This window comes from Elgaria multicarinata, chromosome 10 (genome assembly GCF_023053635.1).
Source record: "Elgaria multicarinata webbii isolate HBS135686 ecotype San Diego chromosome 10, rElgMul1.1.pri, whole genome shotgun sequence".
NCBI classification, from domain to species: domain Eukaryota; kingdom Metazoa; phylum Chordata; class Lepidosauria; order Squamata; family Anguidae; genus Elgaria; species Elgaria multicarinata.
The window spans coordinates 30,432,381-30,450,727 of record NC_086180.1 but is presented as its reverse complement, the minus strand read 5'-3'; the positions used below and the strand labels follow the sequence as shown (position 1 = coordinate 30,450,727).

General features: G+C 42.7%; 2 protein-coding genes across 3 annotated transcripts in view; one reads left to right on the top strand and one right to left on the bottom strand.

Annotated features, from left to right (window-relative positions):
• CASP6 (caspase 6) overlaps window positions 1–18,347 on the top strand; it is a 459,872-nt gene that overhangs the window by 281,920 nt on the left and 159,605 nt on the right. The gene's annotated exons all lie outside the window — the stretch shown is intronic.
• The window catches only part of EGF (epidermal growth factor), a 58,835-nt gene that overhangs the window by 100 nt on the left and 40,388 nt on the right, over window positions 1–18,347 (bottom strand). Inside the window, exons 17-21 of one of the 2 annotated variants that reach the window (XM_063135511.1) lie at window positions 17,003–17,128; window positions 11,779–11,920; window positions 8,486–8,644; window positions 3,763–3,874; window positions 1,894–1,996 (exon numbers count right to left, since the gene is read on the bottom strand). In XM_063135511.1, coding sequence (XP_062991581.1) covers window positions 1,894–1,996; window positions 3,763–3,874; window positions 8,486–8,644; window positions 11,779–11,920; window positions 17,003–17,128 — 642 coding nt within the window. The remainder of the gene's footprint in view (window positions 1–1,893; window positions 1,997–3,762; window positions 3,875–8,485; window positions 8,645–11,778; window positions 11,921–17,002; window positions 17,129–18,347) is intronic. The other variant, XM_063135513.1, reaches the window with a different exon arrangement.

Sequence of the window (18,347 nt, the reverse complement as noted above, 5' to 3'; positions counted from 1 at the left end):
TGTATCCACAAGGGCAGTAGTGCAATTAAGCAATTTTAGACTCTAGTCTTATGGGAACCTCCATTGGATGGCCATGTGTATTACTTCAATTGTGAAGCACATCACTAACATTTCTCTTTGTCCCCTGACCATTCTGTGCTTTGCAACTGCTTCTATATTCCTGATAGGTTAAAACAACAGCAACACAATTGTTTATCAACCCTGATTGCCAACTGTACCTGCAGTTTTGCATTTTAAACTTACTTAAATCAAAGCCGCCACCATGACTACCAGAATACAATGGAGTTGGCTTCTGCTGTCCTGATGCCTCATCAACTGCTACACTCCGGGTGGTCAATTGGGGTGGGAATAGTTTGTGAACAATGTGCATTGAAGAGTGTAACTTGAGTATTTGTTAATGTGAACAGTAATGAAGATTTTATCTTGGGGGGCGGGGAGGCCTTGAAGTCAGCCTCTCCCTATTTGGTGCTCTCCAGATGTTTTCCTTGCCATTGGCCATGCTGGCTGAGGCAGATGGGAGCTGAAGTCCAAAACAGCTGGAAGGTACTAGGTTAAGAAAGGCCCTTAACAATTTATTATAAGATTATGGATGTGTTTTAATAAAGGATTTGAAAAGAAATTTATTCCTAGGAAACTGCTGTGGATCCTTTAGGCCCCTTTTTAATCTCTGAGCATAACTCACCATTTCATTACAAAAAGTATCACAATGTTTCCCATAAAATTTCAAGGGGGGATATTTCAGATAGAAACTGGGGCTTATGGCTTCTCTCCATCCATCATCAGAAAGATGATTCTAAATTAGATATCAACTACATTTGCTATAGATTAGCAATTTTATTGTCTATATATCCCTCCCCTTTTCACTATGCTAGGCCCCAATAACCCAATTCTGTTCCCTTTTCAGAAACCAACAAATAACAATCTAGTATCTTTAGTGGTTTTGTAACACTCCCTCTTCTTTCCTTATCCCTACTTTGTACTGTCTTACATAATGGTGTATCTTCTTGTTTTATATTGGTCTGTTGACTGTAAATAAAGAAATACAATACATTTGCTACACAATGACTGGGGAGGGGGATTACAATGATTTCCAAGGATGCAAGAAAGGAGCTCATCTCCTCCAGAATGTGTTGTTTCTGCAAATATTATAAATTATTATATAAGCCATGAAAAGTCCATCACTGGAAGTATCTAGGACTGATTTATATGTTGCCTCAATTATGTAATTAATGCAGAGAAACCAAACTATGAGCTTCTTTAGATGAGCATTTTAGAGCATGCTCGTGACAGGACACTCATGGATGTTCATGGGTCATTTTGATGTCGCAGTGATTGTCCTGCACGTTTCCTGCTTCTTCTGCTGTTTTTTCATTACAAAATAAGACTCCAAAACTGCAACCCTTCTGAACCATAACGATATTTGGTGCTATTTCCTGCCATGTGCAAGAGAAGTTGCATGATAAAAGGCCCACTAGTGGGAACTATCCCACTAAACTGAATGTGCCACATGGCCGCTGCTTTCTTCCACTTGTGATTCTACTCATTCCTATTGCAGAAGAGAAGCAGGAAGCAGAGTAACAGTAAGGAAACATGATTTTTCCCTGTCTAAAAACCCTCTATGGCTTTGTGGCTACTGCTTGGTTTGGTTCGATTTTAAATTATGGTGATAGAACCATCTGCCAGTGTGGATAGAAAAGTTCTGACCTATAACATGCCAACCATTTCACACAAATTGCTTCCCAGCTCTCACATAGTTTAGAACCTTGATGGTAAAGAAACTACTCCAGAAAACAAGAGAATCAGATCTGGAAGTTTTGCTATCTTCGTTTTGTTGCTTAAATTTCCAGGTAAAGTCATTCCCCAACAATGGGGGAGGGGGGGAATCCTACTTACAGGGTTCTGAAATGCTGAAATAATCAAGATCTTCTGTATTGCAGTCTGTTCCATCAATGGGTCTGCCTTTCTTATTTTCATCACGTTGCATCACAACAATTAACTACAGAACAGATGACACACACATGACCAGTGAGACATGGGATCTGTGTACTTAATGTTCTCAAATGCAAGCTTTATGGGAAATGCACAACTCGTATTCATTTCACTAATGCTTGGACATCAGAATTCCAGCCTCTGGCTATTTAAGCACCTGGAGTCATAGAATGCTCATTGATTTTGAAGGCTCAAATGATGATGATGATGATGATGATGATGATGATGATGATGATGATGATTTAAAATCATGTAAAAAAAAACCAACAACAACAAAGCAATTTTCAATGTGCCTAATTATGAATGTTCTCTTAGAGACATCCTCTCATGTGCTTTTACACTGCTCGTTCTACTCAGAGGCCCGGTCAGGTTTAATCCGTGCTCTACTACAGGACTTCCCAGGTAACACTGAAGAATTTTATACCAAGTTTCTCCTTGCCGATAGGAACCTTATAAGGTTGCTAAATTCTGCCACTTGGCTATGAGGACATGCCATAACCTATTACCCTCAGAGGATTGTTAAATCTCTGGGAGATGTGGACTAAGGATCTGTACTACTTTGTATGGTTGTTGTTGCTGGATTAATGTTGTGCTTGTCTTAGACCGTAATAAAGTGATTGATTGAGATTGATTGATTGAGAACGTTCTCTTAAAAATATTTTCTCATTTCCAATCTAGTTTCTTGCATGTTTTAGGACCTTCCTACTATCTATGACAAGGCCAGACTAAAATATTTGGGTACTATCCACTGTGGCTGAGAAACTTCACCAAAACAGATCCTTACAATATCATCCTAAGCAAGGCAGGGGAGAGAAAATAAAAAATGAAAAGTATGTCACAGAAGATTAAGTTAGATTTGATTTTATTGTCTCAGTACACTGTTTAGATCTTTAATTAACCCTCATACTCAATAGAAATTATATTAGTCTCTAGGATTAACTGTAGCAGCAACTGGTGCTAAGGGTAGCATTGCTCAGTAACAACTGAAGTTTGAAATGGACAAAGTGGTTGCAGTTCTAATGCATCATTCTGGTTCTAGATGGGATACAAATTATATATTTCACTCTCACCTTGTAGGACAAGAAGAAAATTGCACTTAAGAAACACAACTTGCACGGTTGCAAGATTCAGTATTTAGGCAACTTTGCCTTTTCAAGGTGGTATAAATTTGGACTTCATGTAAAAGGTAACGAGTAACATAAGGAGATCTCATCAGCTCATTTCTTGTTCTCTTTGTTTCGCTCCTCAGCTGCCCAAATAAATTCAAAGCTGCTTCTGATACAAAGGCATCTCATCTCTTCCAAGCCAAACATCCCTAGGTACTAGCATGCAAAATGCTTGGATTGTGATACTGCACCTAGCAAAGCGTGATTCCCGCCCCCCCCCCAAATTAGATGGGGGAGCAGGCAAGTGTAACTGGTTTCAGGATTGTAGCCTTGGTCTCTAAGGAACGAAGTGCATTTACATCTCTACTGGGAGAATCAGTCATGTCATCACATCGGTATTCCTTAATTTAGAACACATCCCTCCAACTGTTGTGTGTGGAGCTAACAATAACACTGTCTCCTGCCTCCTGGCAGCTGTGAACTTTGAAGGATAACATAACAATGAGGTAAGAGGAACAGAGGCTCATCGCAAAGCACTTGATGACCCTGGCGGTTATTTAATATATTTAAGATGTGAATTATTTGATGGATAATCTCAAATGGATCGCTAATGCCCTTTGATCCTTTCTTCTTTCTCTCACTATTCCATATTTTAATATAGAATTACCAGGGGCTTGCTGGTTGGGAGAGTCATGTTCTCACTGTCAGCGCTGCTGCTGGTGCTAGTATCCTTTATTGCTTCTGCACAGGGTTCCTTCTTGTAAAACTTCTGTTGTCTACTGTAAAAGAAAAAGGCCAAGGAAATGAAATGGCCTCAGGGGAAAGGGATGCTGGCCATACAACGCAGCTCAAACCTTCACTCATCCACAAAAGGTTGTGCCAGAAGAAATGTGTTAGTCTTTAAGGAGCCACAAGTCACTTTGTTGTTTTTGCTGCAACAGACTAGCATGGCTGCCCCTCTGGAAATCATTTATTTTGACAGTTGAACTCTATTTCATCACTATTCAGAGTCATTGTGCTATAACATTGGCCTTTAACTCGTGGGTTGCAGTCTGACAGAGCCGGCCTAAAACATTTTGCTGGCTGAGGCAAAGGACAAGATGGCGCCCTTTCCCATTCCATGTACAAAAGCTTGACTGGACTAGCAGATGAATCTTTCCTCAACACTGGCAATGGGACAGCATCCTCAACCACACTAAAAGTCAGCAGGCTAGCTTAGAGGATGCAGAGCAAGTCATGTTGCCCACAGCTGTCACTTCCAACTCCTTACTGCTGCCTCCCAGCATCTGCAGCCTGAAGCAACTGCCTCACTCTGCCAATTGGAAGGGCCGGCCCTGCAGTCTGACCTAGGGTGGGTTGCAGCAGAAACAACAACAGCACAAACGCCCTATAAATATATAACCTTGCCGTCTTTATCTGGACACTCTTGCTAAGAGGGTAGAGCTCCTGCAGCTTTAACTGTTGTGATGAAGAGGGAATTTCACCAGGTGCTGCATGCATACAAATGATCCCTGCTGAAATTCCCTTTTCTATACAGCTGTTAAAGATACAGGAGTCCTGCCCTCCTTTACATATAATCACCCTAGTGAGAGGAGGGGACGTGTGTTTACGCTCTCGTGTCTCTCTGTGTGTTCCTCTGTGTGCGTTTTAAGGTCTATTAAACCCCTTATTACAGCAGCTCATTTTTCCCCCTTTTTATTCCTGTAAGCCTCACATTAAGGGGCAATATGAATTCATGTTTTATGGATGAAGAGAAGGACTTCTACTGACCTTCTCATGGAACTTGATCAATACATCTTAAGATAGAGCCGAGAATGAGTAAAAATGAAATAGCAATCCCAATCCAAATATTGGTTTCTGGACTCCAGTTAAAGGGGGATTTAGATCAGTGGTTTCATTTTGATCTAGTTAGGCTACTAATAGCTGTAGTACAAACCCAGCCGAGCATGTAATTGAAAGCTTGTGTTCAAGATAAACAGTTATATTGATCAAAACCATTTGGTTAAGGAGGAAAGTAAATCAAGGCAAAACAATGACTTTTTGATTTTTGTTTTTAAGTGGGAACAGGTTGCAGAAGAGAGGAGAAAGAGAAAGAACATCAATCAAGGTGCCTAATTTATAAACACTGACAATATTTTCAGTATTGTTAAAGTGACAGTTTTAGTGCAGTTTCACTGACTAATTTAGGAAGTCGAAACACATATAACTCATAGATGTATATTATTCAGATTGTCTGGGCAGTGGTGAGAATAAGAAAAACTATGATCTGCTTTCAAATGCAGAGTTGTGAAACCAGACCACAAAGTCTGTGAAGTATGAAATCAGCATTTTGAGGTATGCAGCCTAAATTCTGCACACACTCAACATTAGGGCTAAGCACCAGACAACTCAATCTGAACTTCCAACTTGTCCCCATCATAGCAGTAAAGGACCCTTTCCCCTGCACATCATAACGGCTGGCCTTAGGGGTGGGACAGCTGGGCAGTTGCCCCAGCTACCTAGCTGAGCTAGTGTACTGTCTCCAGCGAACTTGGATATAACATTTCTTTCAAGGTTCTACAAGTTGTTTAGGTACAAACGACAGAAATGATCTTCCTTCAATTAGCTTTAAAGTATTTATTTAATTTATATTTATTTATTTATTTATTTATTTATTTACAATACTTATATACTGCACCTTGTCTAAAATAGATTCTAGAGCGGTGAACATAGGAATAAAACAGTAAAAATATTTTTTTTAAAAAAAAAATTTATTGAATTTTCATATAAACTATGAAATACATAACTTACAAATTATATAACCAACACAAAATAATCTCACAATCATATCCAACAAATACTACTACTAATAAGTGCGCACACACCCCACAGGGACCAACTAAACTACCTAATTATACATCCTTCCAGGATTGTAGTGACACTTTTGAAGGTGTACATCCTTTCCCCTTTGATAAAACAAAAGTTAAAAATATTCCCCATATTTTTTCAAAATCATTTCTACTTGATAGTCCTCTTTTAACTTTAATGCTACAAGTTAACTTATCATTAATAGCGATATCCCACACCTCTTTATACCATTCTTCTATTTGATAATCACCTTGCACTTTCCATTTTCTAGCTATCATTAGCCTTGCTGCTGTCAATAAATTTGTGATTAAATCTTTAATAGCTTGGGTCCCCTGGACCTTATCATAAATTAATAATAATGCTATAATAGGACATACCTCTACATTTAATCCAGTTATTTAATTTATCTCTTTAAATACAATTTGCCAAAACTTCTGTACATATTTACAACTCCACCAAATATGAACATAGGTGCCAGTTACCCGGCATCCTCTCCAACATAAGGCCAAATGTTTCTTATCAATTTTTTAAAAAGATTTTTTTAAAAAAGATTAAAATAGCAAATTAAAATTGATCAATTTAAAAGGAAGTACCAATAAAAACACACAGTGGCTGTTCAGTTGAGGGATGCTTCCTTGAAAATAGTTGTTTTCAGGAGGTGCCAGAACCAGCATAGTGTTGGTGCTTGCCTGACCTCCTGGGGCAGGGATTTCCAAAGAGAAGGGACCACCACACTAAAGGCTCTTCTCCTGGTGGACTCCAAACAGGCCATAGGTCCATGTGGAACTACGAAGAGCGTGTGTAGGAGGCATAGTGCACTGCCCCTGCTCAGAAGGTGGCTTTTTGGATTTGGATTTGTGCAAACCGTAGCACAGGGGCTGAAAGATCAAGGTTTCAACCAATGTCATTTTCAATGAACATCATACCTGCACCAGCTTTCATAAATCCTCAGCTTGACTCTGCAAAACTGAATGGAGCGGCAGAAAGGGGGGGGAGAGACCAAAAGCATTCCTCGCCCAGGGCGCTCTTTCCCCTAGGACCAGTAATGCACATCAGGCACTTACTTAGAGCATCTTGCAAGTGTCTTTGGTTAAGAGGTCAAGATGCTTTGTAAAAGGCAAGAGTTATATTGAAGTAGGAATAATAATAATAATAATAACAACAACAACAAAAAAATTCGTACCCATGAAGTATCTTGTGGTGGAGCCTATAGCATTCACACACATGTGAATGTGTGTGAATGCTATATTCAGGGAATGGGGTTCTTCTGAATCCTTGGACAGAGCAAAAAAAGAACAGCCTTGGCCTCAAATGTCTTCATGTATGTATGGATTTATCCAGTAAAAACTTCTGGCAGTTTTATTTGGCTGAACAGTTGTGATGTCATGGAATATTCAAAAATATTCTAACTTCTCGAAAAATAAAACTTTCATTTCCCAGAATGTTTGTAATCCAGCTTCTATGAGGGGATGGAAAGTTCTCAGCTTGACTGGGATTAAAATCTCACAGAAAACCTAAAGGCAAGATGTGCTGTGTGGGTCTGAGGAGATAGAAACACAGGGAGGACAGAGTAGCTGAAAAAAAGGGACAAACCAGGTAGTGGATTAAAAAAATGTGGACTGGTTAGTTGGCAATCCAATGCCAAAAATTTTGCTGGTGTTAGTTCTTGTTCAAGAGGGTTGAAGACCCTTTTGCCTGTAGCAACACATGGGACAAATAGTGTCAACTCTTCAGCCCTAGTTCAATTGAAAACTTGGCCTCTTTTCAAAATCACTGCCAACCATGGCAATAAACCATCTTACGAGCAGAAGATGCAACCAGCTAACATTTCCATGTCCACAATGGACTGTGACCATCACTTTAAAGCCCCACAAGAGAGGGGGGGAGGGAGCTTTTTTATCCATTTTGAGGTCATTTCACCTTGCCTTTTGCAACAACTTCAATAGCAGGTACATCTGGCCAGCAATAAGCCAGGGAAGCCTCTGCTCTTTCCCCCACCCCCAGACAACTATCTCTGTTTCCAGCAAGAGATACTGGCTTGTCTCATGTTTTGAGAACTGCAGTTCCGGGCACTTTGGTAGATAGGATTAGATGACACTCTAGAATGCAGGCAAGCATAGGCTAGCTGGGGCATCCGAAATTCCTGCTTGAATCCAGGTCATATGTTTCGTAATACCAGCTCCTGAAAAGCCTAGCACTTTCACAAGGCCTGTGATGTGACACCTGGGTGAATGTGAAACATTGTGAAGATCAGACCACATGTACAGGTACTATTGATAGCGCAAGCAACGTCCACCAGTTGCATGACTTTTATAGGGCAAGACAAACCCACCCTGCTGTTCCATGAAAAAAATATATCTCCAAAGCTGCTCATTTAAATGCCTGAAGGGTGTTGCTAGAACAAGAAAAAAAGGATGCTCAAGTAATCCATGTAGCAGCTAAAGAAAGGCCCCCCCCCATTAGAAATACATAGGAAACAGTGATCATAAGTGGAACTGAATAGCTAACACAGATCTAAGAAATGCTCTTCACGTTGCTCTTACCTGTAGCAGTAGGCAGTTCCAGCTCCGAGGAGAAGAACCAAGCACAATACGACCAAGCAAACAGCTGTGGCGATGTTCTGTTTCTTGATCACATGCTGCTGCTCCCACCACTCCAAGTCACTGAACTGACAACGCTCTCCCAGGTAACCTTTCGCACACCTGTCGAAAGAGTGGGCACAGGAGCCAATAAAAATGATAGCAAATATCGCCACGCTCCTTTGATTTCATCAAAGGCAAGCCTTATGGAAATAATGTAAAACCATTAAAATCAATTCATGTTCTGCTCTTGGCTTTAATGGCATGTTGGTTGCAACCTATGGAGATGAAGGTTTACAGTATAAAATTAGGTTTAGCAAGTCTTGAAATAAGAAAAGTAAAGAAAACACAAATGAACATTTTAAAATCCATCTTTTTCTTCCTGCTGTGCAAGATGTCCTACATAACCAATTTTACTCTAAACTATATTGTGTACAGAGGACAAAAAATACAAGCTGTGAATGAATAAGCAACACTGAGGCCTTAGCTAGACCTACCTGTTATCCCGCGACGGAGGAGAGAAGATGTTGCGTTATGTTTAACGCAAGATCCCTCCTCTGTTTACACGCAACGTGAAATGACCTCAGAAGGAGAGGCGTCATGCCTGCCATTTTTTTTTAGATTAAAGGGGCAACAGTGCACAAACGCTCATGCACAAAAGGTAAGTCCTTCTTTAAATTTAAATTACTTTCCCCGCTCCCTCCAACCTACACCCGATGGGAGTAGCACTCCTGATGAGTGCTGCACCCCATGCGTGGCTCCTGGCTCCTCGCAAGGAATCCCGTGGAGTTGGTTCAAACCGTGGCAACCAGCCACACATTCCACGGGCTCAGTCCAGGACCGCGGAAAAACTGGGGATAAAGGGGAGGGCTATATCCCGGGGCAAGGGAGGGATCATCCCTCCCTTATCCCAGGATCCCCTGTACATCATGTGGACGCACAGGGACAATCTCGGGGATCACCCCGGGATAAAGCCCCATCTAGCTATGGCCTAAGTTTCATTGGGTTGGATTCATATTTTGATGTGTGCAACTGAACCGCCCATGTCCCTCCATTCCAGTTTCAAGGATCCCACATATACCACAGTCTGTCCCATTCTGTAGGGTTCCCTAATCAGCAGTCTAACATTTTATGTAGCTAAAGAGAACATTGTGGAGAGGAAACGGGTAGGAAAGGCCACTGCTGCAACCTAGTTGTACATGCCTCAGTATGGATCCAACCCATTGAGTTCTTTAGAACCACTTTAGCTTTTATTCAGCAGTACCATCATACACCAAAGAAGTATTTCAACTTTGATATGAAATATAATTCACAAAACAAGAAACATATATGCTGACAGTTAAACTTTGACCATATATTCTGATCAATGGGCAGTATCCAACACTACCCACAAGCTAGTGGGTACCATCACTAGTATAATGGAAAGCTAGTTGTTCCAAAAGCAATTGGAAATTAGCCAAAGTGCTCATTTCCGAAATGTGAAAGGTCAGTGGAGTTCACTGAAGTGGGCTTAACTGACCTGTCCTGTTCCGGAAATGAACAATTTGGCTCAAGTCCAGGATTGCTTTAGGTAGCACTAGTTTCTGGTTGCACTCACGGTGGGTCCCAGAGGAACAAGAGAAAGAGCCATGGCTCAGCCACAGTATTGGATACTGCCCTACAGTAGTTAAGTCTATAGTATGGCTTATGGCACTACATAAACCATACTAATAACTTTGCATCGGGAGCATATTTTTTCATAATAAGCTATAGGTCATACAGTTATGATTACATGCTAAATATTGAGGAGGGGGCAGGGAACAAATATTTCCTTTAATTTTGGAATGGAATCGAGTGTGCATGTTTTGGTGATGAATGAGGAAACAGTGCCACCTAATGTAGAATTGTAAAATAATCAAATAAAAAAAAGTGTCCCTCTCAACTCTGATTCTCAGAAGCATCTGCTATGTCTAAGAAGAATGTATGGACTGGTTTACACTACAAAATGACTTTAATAGTGTGGTTGCTGAAACAAACACACAACAGAAAGTTATCCTTAGAGTATATTCATACTTTAATAAGTGGAACACTATATGTATGCATGTAAAATAAATAACACCATGAATCACTTTTTATGTCCAGTGTATCGTATATAAAATATAGAACAGCTTTAAGAAATAACCAAAAGAAATCCATTTATCATTTCAGGAAATAGGAGCCCATGTATAGATGACTATAGTCCTACGTAGGCATTCAAAGAATGTGAGTGAGCATAAAACATAGGGGCAATGTGGGTAGAGCACATATCCTGCTCTACCCAATTGACCTTTCCACATTGACCTGGTTTGCACATAACAACAACTCAGAGTATAGGTTAAGTACAGGTTGAGTATGGGTTGTCAGTGAATTGTGCGCCGTTATGTGCAAACACTGCACTATGGGTTGTTAACTAGAGTTCAAACCCAGCAAGAAATCATGGTTTGTTCATGATTAATAACCCATAGTTAAACAATAGTGCAGGATTTGCACGTAATGACAACCCATGATTCAACAACCTACGATTCAACAAACTATAATTCAACAACAGCCCAAATTCAAATCCATACTCAACCCATACTCTGAGTTTTCATTACATGTGAACCAAGTCACTGAACTGAAAGTTCTGAAGGTGGATTGTAAATGCATTCAGCTAAAAGTGCTTAGAATTCCCCCTTAATATCCACTTGCTTAAAGTTGAAAGGTTTGGTGTGGAAACAGTGTATTTGAGGATGTTGCGAGTGTGGTGGCATGTCCAAAACTCCACCACACCAAATGCCCACAAACATTCGAAGAAATAACAAGTCAAACAGAATTGCTAAGCATGTTAATAATGTACTTCACAACAGTGTTTAACCCAAGCTCTCTCTATGAAGGTATTCAAAATGTAGAGCTTGGGTTAAACACTATTGCGAAGTATTTTATTAACATGCTTAGCAATTCTGTTTGACCTATGAGATAGAAACATAGGAAGCTGCCTTATACTGAGTTCATCTAGCCCAGTATTGTTGACCCTGACTGGCAGCGTCTCCCCAGGGTTTCAGGCAGGAGTTTTTCTGCCATACTTGAAGCTGCCAGGAATTGAACCAGAGACCTTCTGCATGCAAAGCAGCTTCTCTACCACTGACCCATGGCCCCTCCCCTATTTCACTGGGCTCCAAGCAAAATATTATATCTCACTGTCCTCTGATGAAAGAATGCTCACCACAATGGATGGAAACAACACCGAGTTCTGTACTTACTTGCATGCAAAAGCTTGCAGAACTGAAAAATAAACACAAACTCCATCATGGAAACAGTATGATGATGGGCAGACAATAGGACTGTCTTGTTCAGATGAAGTGGACTTATCCATGGTCGGAGTGGTAGGAGATATGGCAGATTCTGAAACACAGTAGCCCAAAAGGTGGTGGTTGTTTTTAACTAGCTGGACAAAGTGATGATTTATATTATAATGTACCACATTTTCCAGTTTGATGTCCATTCTCCCAGCTTGGAGATATCATTTTGGAGCACTTTGCAATGACTTTTTGTCATCAGCAAGCATGGCCACCTCACTCCTAATTCCAGGTCATTCATGAGCCTGCCCATGCCCTGAGAACTTCAGGGGAGGCCCTTCTCTTGGTCCTGCCATCATCACAGCACACCTTGTGGGAATGTGGGAGAGGGCCTTTTCAGTGGCTGCTCCAAGGCTCTGTAACTCCCTTCCCAGGGAGGGTAGACTGGCTCCCTCCTTGCTATGTTTCCAGAGGTGGATAAAAAAAAAAATTGTTCCGGCAGGCCTTTGGGGAATAGCCTGGACCTCTGTTTATGTGTTGGGTTTTTTTTATTGTCATTTGTATTTTAAATGTTTTAATATTACAGCAGGTTGGATTATATTTTTAACTTTGGTATATTTCTAGTTATATATTTTAATTGAATATTTTTTAATCTTGTAAAGCCACCTTGAGTCCCAGTATTGGGGGGGGGGGGGAAGGATAGAATTATTATTATTATTATTATTATTATTATTATTATTAATAATAATAATAATAATAATAATAATAATAGAAAAATACTGGTCCCAGTTAGGGGTGTGCTCTGCTCCATTACAGATCCCCAGATCCAAAGCGGAGCGGGCCGATCTGGACCTCCGAAGCCCGGTTCCGGAGAGGATCGAGGGAGGTCCAGATCAGCCTGAAGTGATTCAGCCCGATCTAAAGCTTCAGAGCCAGGTAAGTGGGGAGGGGAGCTTACCTGGCTCCCCAGTCTGCCGCCACAGTGATCCGTGTGGCGACGGCAGCAGAGCCAGGAAAGGGGGAAGGGGGCTTACCTGGCTCTGTCGTGGTCCGGGCAGTGGCTTCAACTGATGCTGAAGCCTATGGCTGGAAACAGGCCACGGCCTGTTTCTAGCCTTAGGCCTCGGCATCAGTTGAAGCCGCCGCCCAGACCACGACAGAGCCAGGTAAGTAGGGGAGGGGGGCTTACTTGGCTCTGCTGCTGCCACAGTCTGTGTGGTGACGGTAGTGGAGCCAGGTAAGGTAGGGTGACCATATTTGGGAAACCAAAAAAAGATGACACCTAGTGTGTGTGTGGGGGGAAGCAGCTTTCTGAGTCCTGCAGAAAGTACGTTATTCCCCCGCCACCTTAAAGAACCCGATTGGAGTGGAGGAGGGGAAAGGATTTCATTCTGCACCACCACCATCCACTCCAATTGGGGCCTTTTCTATAATGTCCACGAATGACCCACTTTCCCCTTTAAGACCTCAATTGGAGCTCGGGGTGGGGGAATGATGTGCCTCAAGAAAGCATGTCATTCCCTCCTGCCATGCTAATGGCAGCCTTAAATGGGAAGGTGTGTCATTCCAGGACATTATTGAAAATTATAGAAAATCCCCCCTGACACCATGGAAAGAACAAAAACCAGGACAAATCCGGGGAAATCCTGACAGTTGGTCAGCCTAGGTAAGGAGGAGGGGAGGGGGCTTACCTGGGTCCATTGCGGTCCAGGCGGTGGCTTCAACTGAGGCCGAGGCCTATGGCCGGAAACAGGCCACAGCCTGTTTCTGGCCTTAGGCCTGGGCCTCAGTTGAAGCCACCCCCCAGACCACGATGGACAACAGAGACAGTTAAATGGGGGAGGGGGCTTACCTGGCTCCACCACCGCAGTCTGCGCGGTGATGGTGGCAGAGCCAGGTAAGTGGGGAAGGGGGAGGGGATTTACCTGGCTCCGTCGTCCACCACAGTCCATGCAGCAGCAGACGGCGGAGCCAGGTACGGGGGGAGGGGGCTTATTCGGTCCCCATTTTGTCCCCCTTTCCCCACTTACATGCCTCCGCCCTCCGCCAGAGCAGATCGGGGGAGGTCCGGATTGACCCGAACCGGTAGGTCTAGGTTGGGATCTGAAGCGGTTCAGGGGCCCTGTGCACAGCCCTAGTCCCAATACAGATCCTTGTGGGAACCCACTGTTTACATCCCTCCATTGGAAGAATTTCCTAATTTTTGGAGCTTTAAGAGAGTCTGACAATGTTTTTTCCATGTGACATGTAATTGTACCTTTAGTCACAATGCTAGTACCCCAGTTTTTCGTAAAGATTGCCAGCTGATGTAGTTTCTAATAACTTTGCCAGCAGCACAAACATAATGCTGATATGCCTGCTTTACAAGGGACTTACAGAGTATTGCTGGCAAGTACATCAGGCTCAAGTGCAATCACATAGTACTACGTGCAGTAAAATTAATCACTAACCCAGGTACTTCCATAACCATGGTTTGCAGATCCAACTGTTTGTTTTACAATTTATAGCCTACTCATTATAAAAGAAACTGAAAGTGGCTTATTAAAAAGATAATAAAATATAGTATAATTAATCCAAAATGCTAAAGTAAGTTTCATACAATAAAACCAAGAGCAGGATAAAACAATTTATCATAAAAACAGGGGCCATGTGTTGAAATTCTAGGTTACAAGAGAACATGGCATCAGGATGATAAACTGCTAAAAATGCTGGTCCTCATATCTACAGCAGTGCTGGATTTGGGGAATAAAACCCTTAGACAGTATACTGATGATTTAACTCAGACTTCAAGTTCCGGCTGTGGGGATCAGTGAATCTGATTATGAACACGGCTTTAAATGTACTCAAATTGTAAATGTCAGCAGTCTGAATCTCATGACTATTAAACTAACATAAAATTATTTGATGAGTATTATGATCAACTCAATACTTACGTTAGTTTATATGCATGGTAGTGATTTCCAATAAATCTCTTTTGGGTTGTCCATCTCCCTCCCCTCACCCCAATTCCCATTAGAGCTGTCAAATAAAAGGAGAAGAAAACATCTACTGACAACTAAAGGCTTTGCATATCAATGAACCAATGATATGCACATCACACCGCATTGGAAGGGCCTAAAGGGAGAGGAGAATGAATGCCAACTGACTGTTAGAGTTTACACATTTAGCATTGGTATATAAGGCCCTATGGGCATAATCCTATGCATGTTTAGACAGAAAAAAGTCACACAATCTTATGCGTGTTTAGACAGGGGTGGGGAGTCCTAAACATCTCCCTTCCTTCCTACAGCTGAAGGACATGTATCTTTTACCCATGCCGAGCTGGAAATTGGCTAAGAGGGTAAAACAGTCCCAGCATGGCTGGCTGGGCAATGCTGGGCAGGATTTACACTACTGCTTTATAATGGTATTGACAACTGTTGGGGCCCATGCAGCATTCCATATACTGTTTTTAAACTGCTTTCAAAGTGTTATATCCTGCTTGGTGTAGATCTTGTGTAGGAGTTTTGTTCTGGCCGGGGAATGCTGGGAGTTTGAGGAACTTTTTTCTGTCCAAACATGCATAGGATTGTACCTTATAACAGGAGTAGGCAACCTTTTGGAGCTATGGGCACATTTGGCAGTTCAAGAAACTGTCCCAAGCACCATCACAAAATGGCCACCATGGGAGGCTTGGTAAAGGACAAGTCACTTGCCCAAAGGAGACCGAGTCCAAGGCTGAGATGAGGTCTGAGGACAACACACTATTCAACAGCACCTTCAGAAACCCATTTCAAAGCAATCCAGGGTGTTAATGTGTGTGTGTGTGTGTGTGTGTATAAAGACATCTTTGTGGATGCCAAGAAAGGTGTCCAAGAATACATTGGTCCCTGCGGGCACCGCGTTGCCACCCCTTCCTTATAGGCTATTTCATATTAGAATTATGAACCCCTAATGCAAAGTTCATGCATCTTCACATTTATCTTTAGGGTAAACATTTGCATTTAGGGTAGCTCAGTGGCAGAGCACATGGTTTGGATGCAAAAGGTCCCTGATTCAATCCCCACCATCTCCAGGTAAGTCTGGAAAGAAGCCTACCTGAAACCCTGGAGATCTTCTTCCAGGCAGCATAGATGCTCCTGAACTAGTTGGTTTAATGAGCTGACCCAGTATAAGGCAGCTTCCTATGTTCCTACATCTTACCTGTGCCTAACTGCAGGAAAAATCTGCCTTCTAATCAGTCTGTTATTGCCTTACACACTAGGCCTTACACAGTGGTTATGGGCTATACAGCACTGCAGCTCTAAAATACCAATAACTCTTCAGGAGCTAAAACTACTGATAAATATTCCCCTTCTTCCCTACAGTTGGAGGGCATGGATCTTTTTTTACCCACGCAGAGAGCTGGGAATTGGCTAAATGGGGACATGGTCTGAAGGCACATGATGCAGATCTCTTCCTGAAGCTAAGCAGGTTTCAGGCTGGTCAGTGCATGGATGGGAAACCACTTGAAAAAAAACCATGTATGGGGAGCTTGAGTTCCATGATGGGCAAAAGGCAGGACATAAATGTAGAAAACAAGCTAACAAGCATGAGACTCCTACCTGTCCTTTGGTCATCTAAAACCTCCCCTAACAAAAGGGTTCTTGCTAGAGTGGCCACTTGTGCATCACCAAAAAAGAGGACACCAGTTTGTAAAAATTTGCATATACTGATTTATATAAATATATGCACATTTAGTAGTAGTAGTAGTTGTTGTTGTTATTATTATTATTATAGAAATACAGCACTTCTCATCATAGTGTGGAAGACTGTGACCAGATGAGCTATGTACCTTGTTCAGTCTACTGTCCAAATGCTATTGAGGGGCACCTTCAAGGCCCAGCCCTTCCTTCTGATGGTTCTCGATCTTTAAATTGGACTTGGATGGGACAGCCCTTTAAACAGAGGACTGTCCTTTGTAAAAGTGGACACATGGCCACCCTAGCTTGCTAGGAGGCCAACAAGACTGAAATAATAAGAATGCAATTTCAAAATCCAAAAGGTAACGCTGCATCATGCTGTCTCTCTACTCGAGGGGAAATTCCTTCTGCAGAATTCCTTCCTCTCATAGCCTGCTCTAAAAATTCTGCTGCATAATATGGACAAATCATCCCCAATGCCAGATATGAAAAGGAAAGCTGTAACGGCCTCCAACTCACTAGCTCACCAGAACAATGAAGTCCATCTTCAGTGTATCCCACAAGACACTCGCAAAAATAGCTGCCTTCAGTATTGATACACCTCGACAAGCTCCGATTGCATCGGTCCATGTTAAAACCACACTCGTCAACATCTGCAAGAGAAGTAGCACTGAAAGTTGGGAGAAGGTACAATTAGGACATTTTGTCAGAAGCAATAGAAGAAGAAAAGATTCCAAAAATCCATATAGAGTAATACTTTTATTAGGGCAACTCAAAGATCACAGAAGGCGTGCTACCTTTCAAGATCTCCAGATCTCTTCACTAGGAAAGATGTTACAAAAAGCAGATTGGTTGTGGCAGGACTGGGTGGAATGTGAGAGAAGGCAGACTGGTTGTTGTAGTCCAGATTTCTAGGGATGTGCTCCGCTTCTCCTCAGACCGGAGAAGCAGGAGCGGATCGGGGGCCTTCGCCTCCCCTTAAGGTGGAGGCGAAGAGGATCAGGGGAGCCGCGGAGTGTTGCGGAGCGGATCGAGGTGAAGGCGGATCCTTCACCTTGATCCAGAGCTCCGCAAAAAAGGTAAGGGGGGTTTACTTGGCCCTGCCGCTGTCGCTGAGGCCTAGTCTTCCTGGATGAGTCCTCGGGCTCAGTTGAAGCAGCCGCGGGACAGCGGACGGATGCAGGTAAGGGAGAGGAGAGAGGAGGGTTTACCTGGCCCTGCCGCTGCCGCCGCCCATGCAGCGACGGTGGCAGAGCCAGGTAAGGGGGCAAGGGGGAGGGGGGTCTTACCTGCATCCCTCCATGGTCTCGCGGCTGCTTCAACTGAGCCCGAGGACTCAAACAGGAAGACTAGGCCTGGTCTTCCTTGGTTGAGTCCTCAGGCTCAGTTGAAGCAGCCGTGGGACCGTGGACGGATGCAGGTAAGGGAGAGGGGGGTTTACCTGGCCCTGCCACCGCCAAAGCCCGTGCGGCGACGGCAGCAGAGCCAGGTAAGGGGGCAAGGGGGAGGGGGGTCTTACCTGCATCTGTCGCGGCCTGTAGCCACCTTCACTAGAGCCCGCGGCCCAACCAGGAAGTGTAGGCCGGGGCAGGCATGACATCTTCTTCATCCCTGAACGTCACATGCAGTGTGTAGATGGAGGGGAGGAATGTCGCGATCATAAAATCATGAGATCATCCCCCTCAACTCCCCTCATCTAGCCATGGCCTTAGTGAACGAGGCCCACTTTGTGTATATGAATTTCAGTTGAAATTTTCCCCATGATCTGTTATTCAATTCTTCTAGAAACAGTTTACTAACTTCTAATTATTGTGTTGTTCTTTTTAAAAAAGTCAGAGGTAATTATTCGTTTCTTTCTTAAATCCAGGGCTG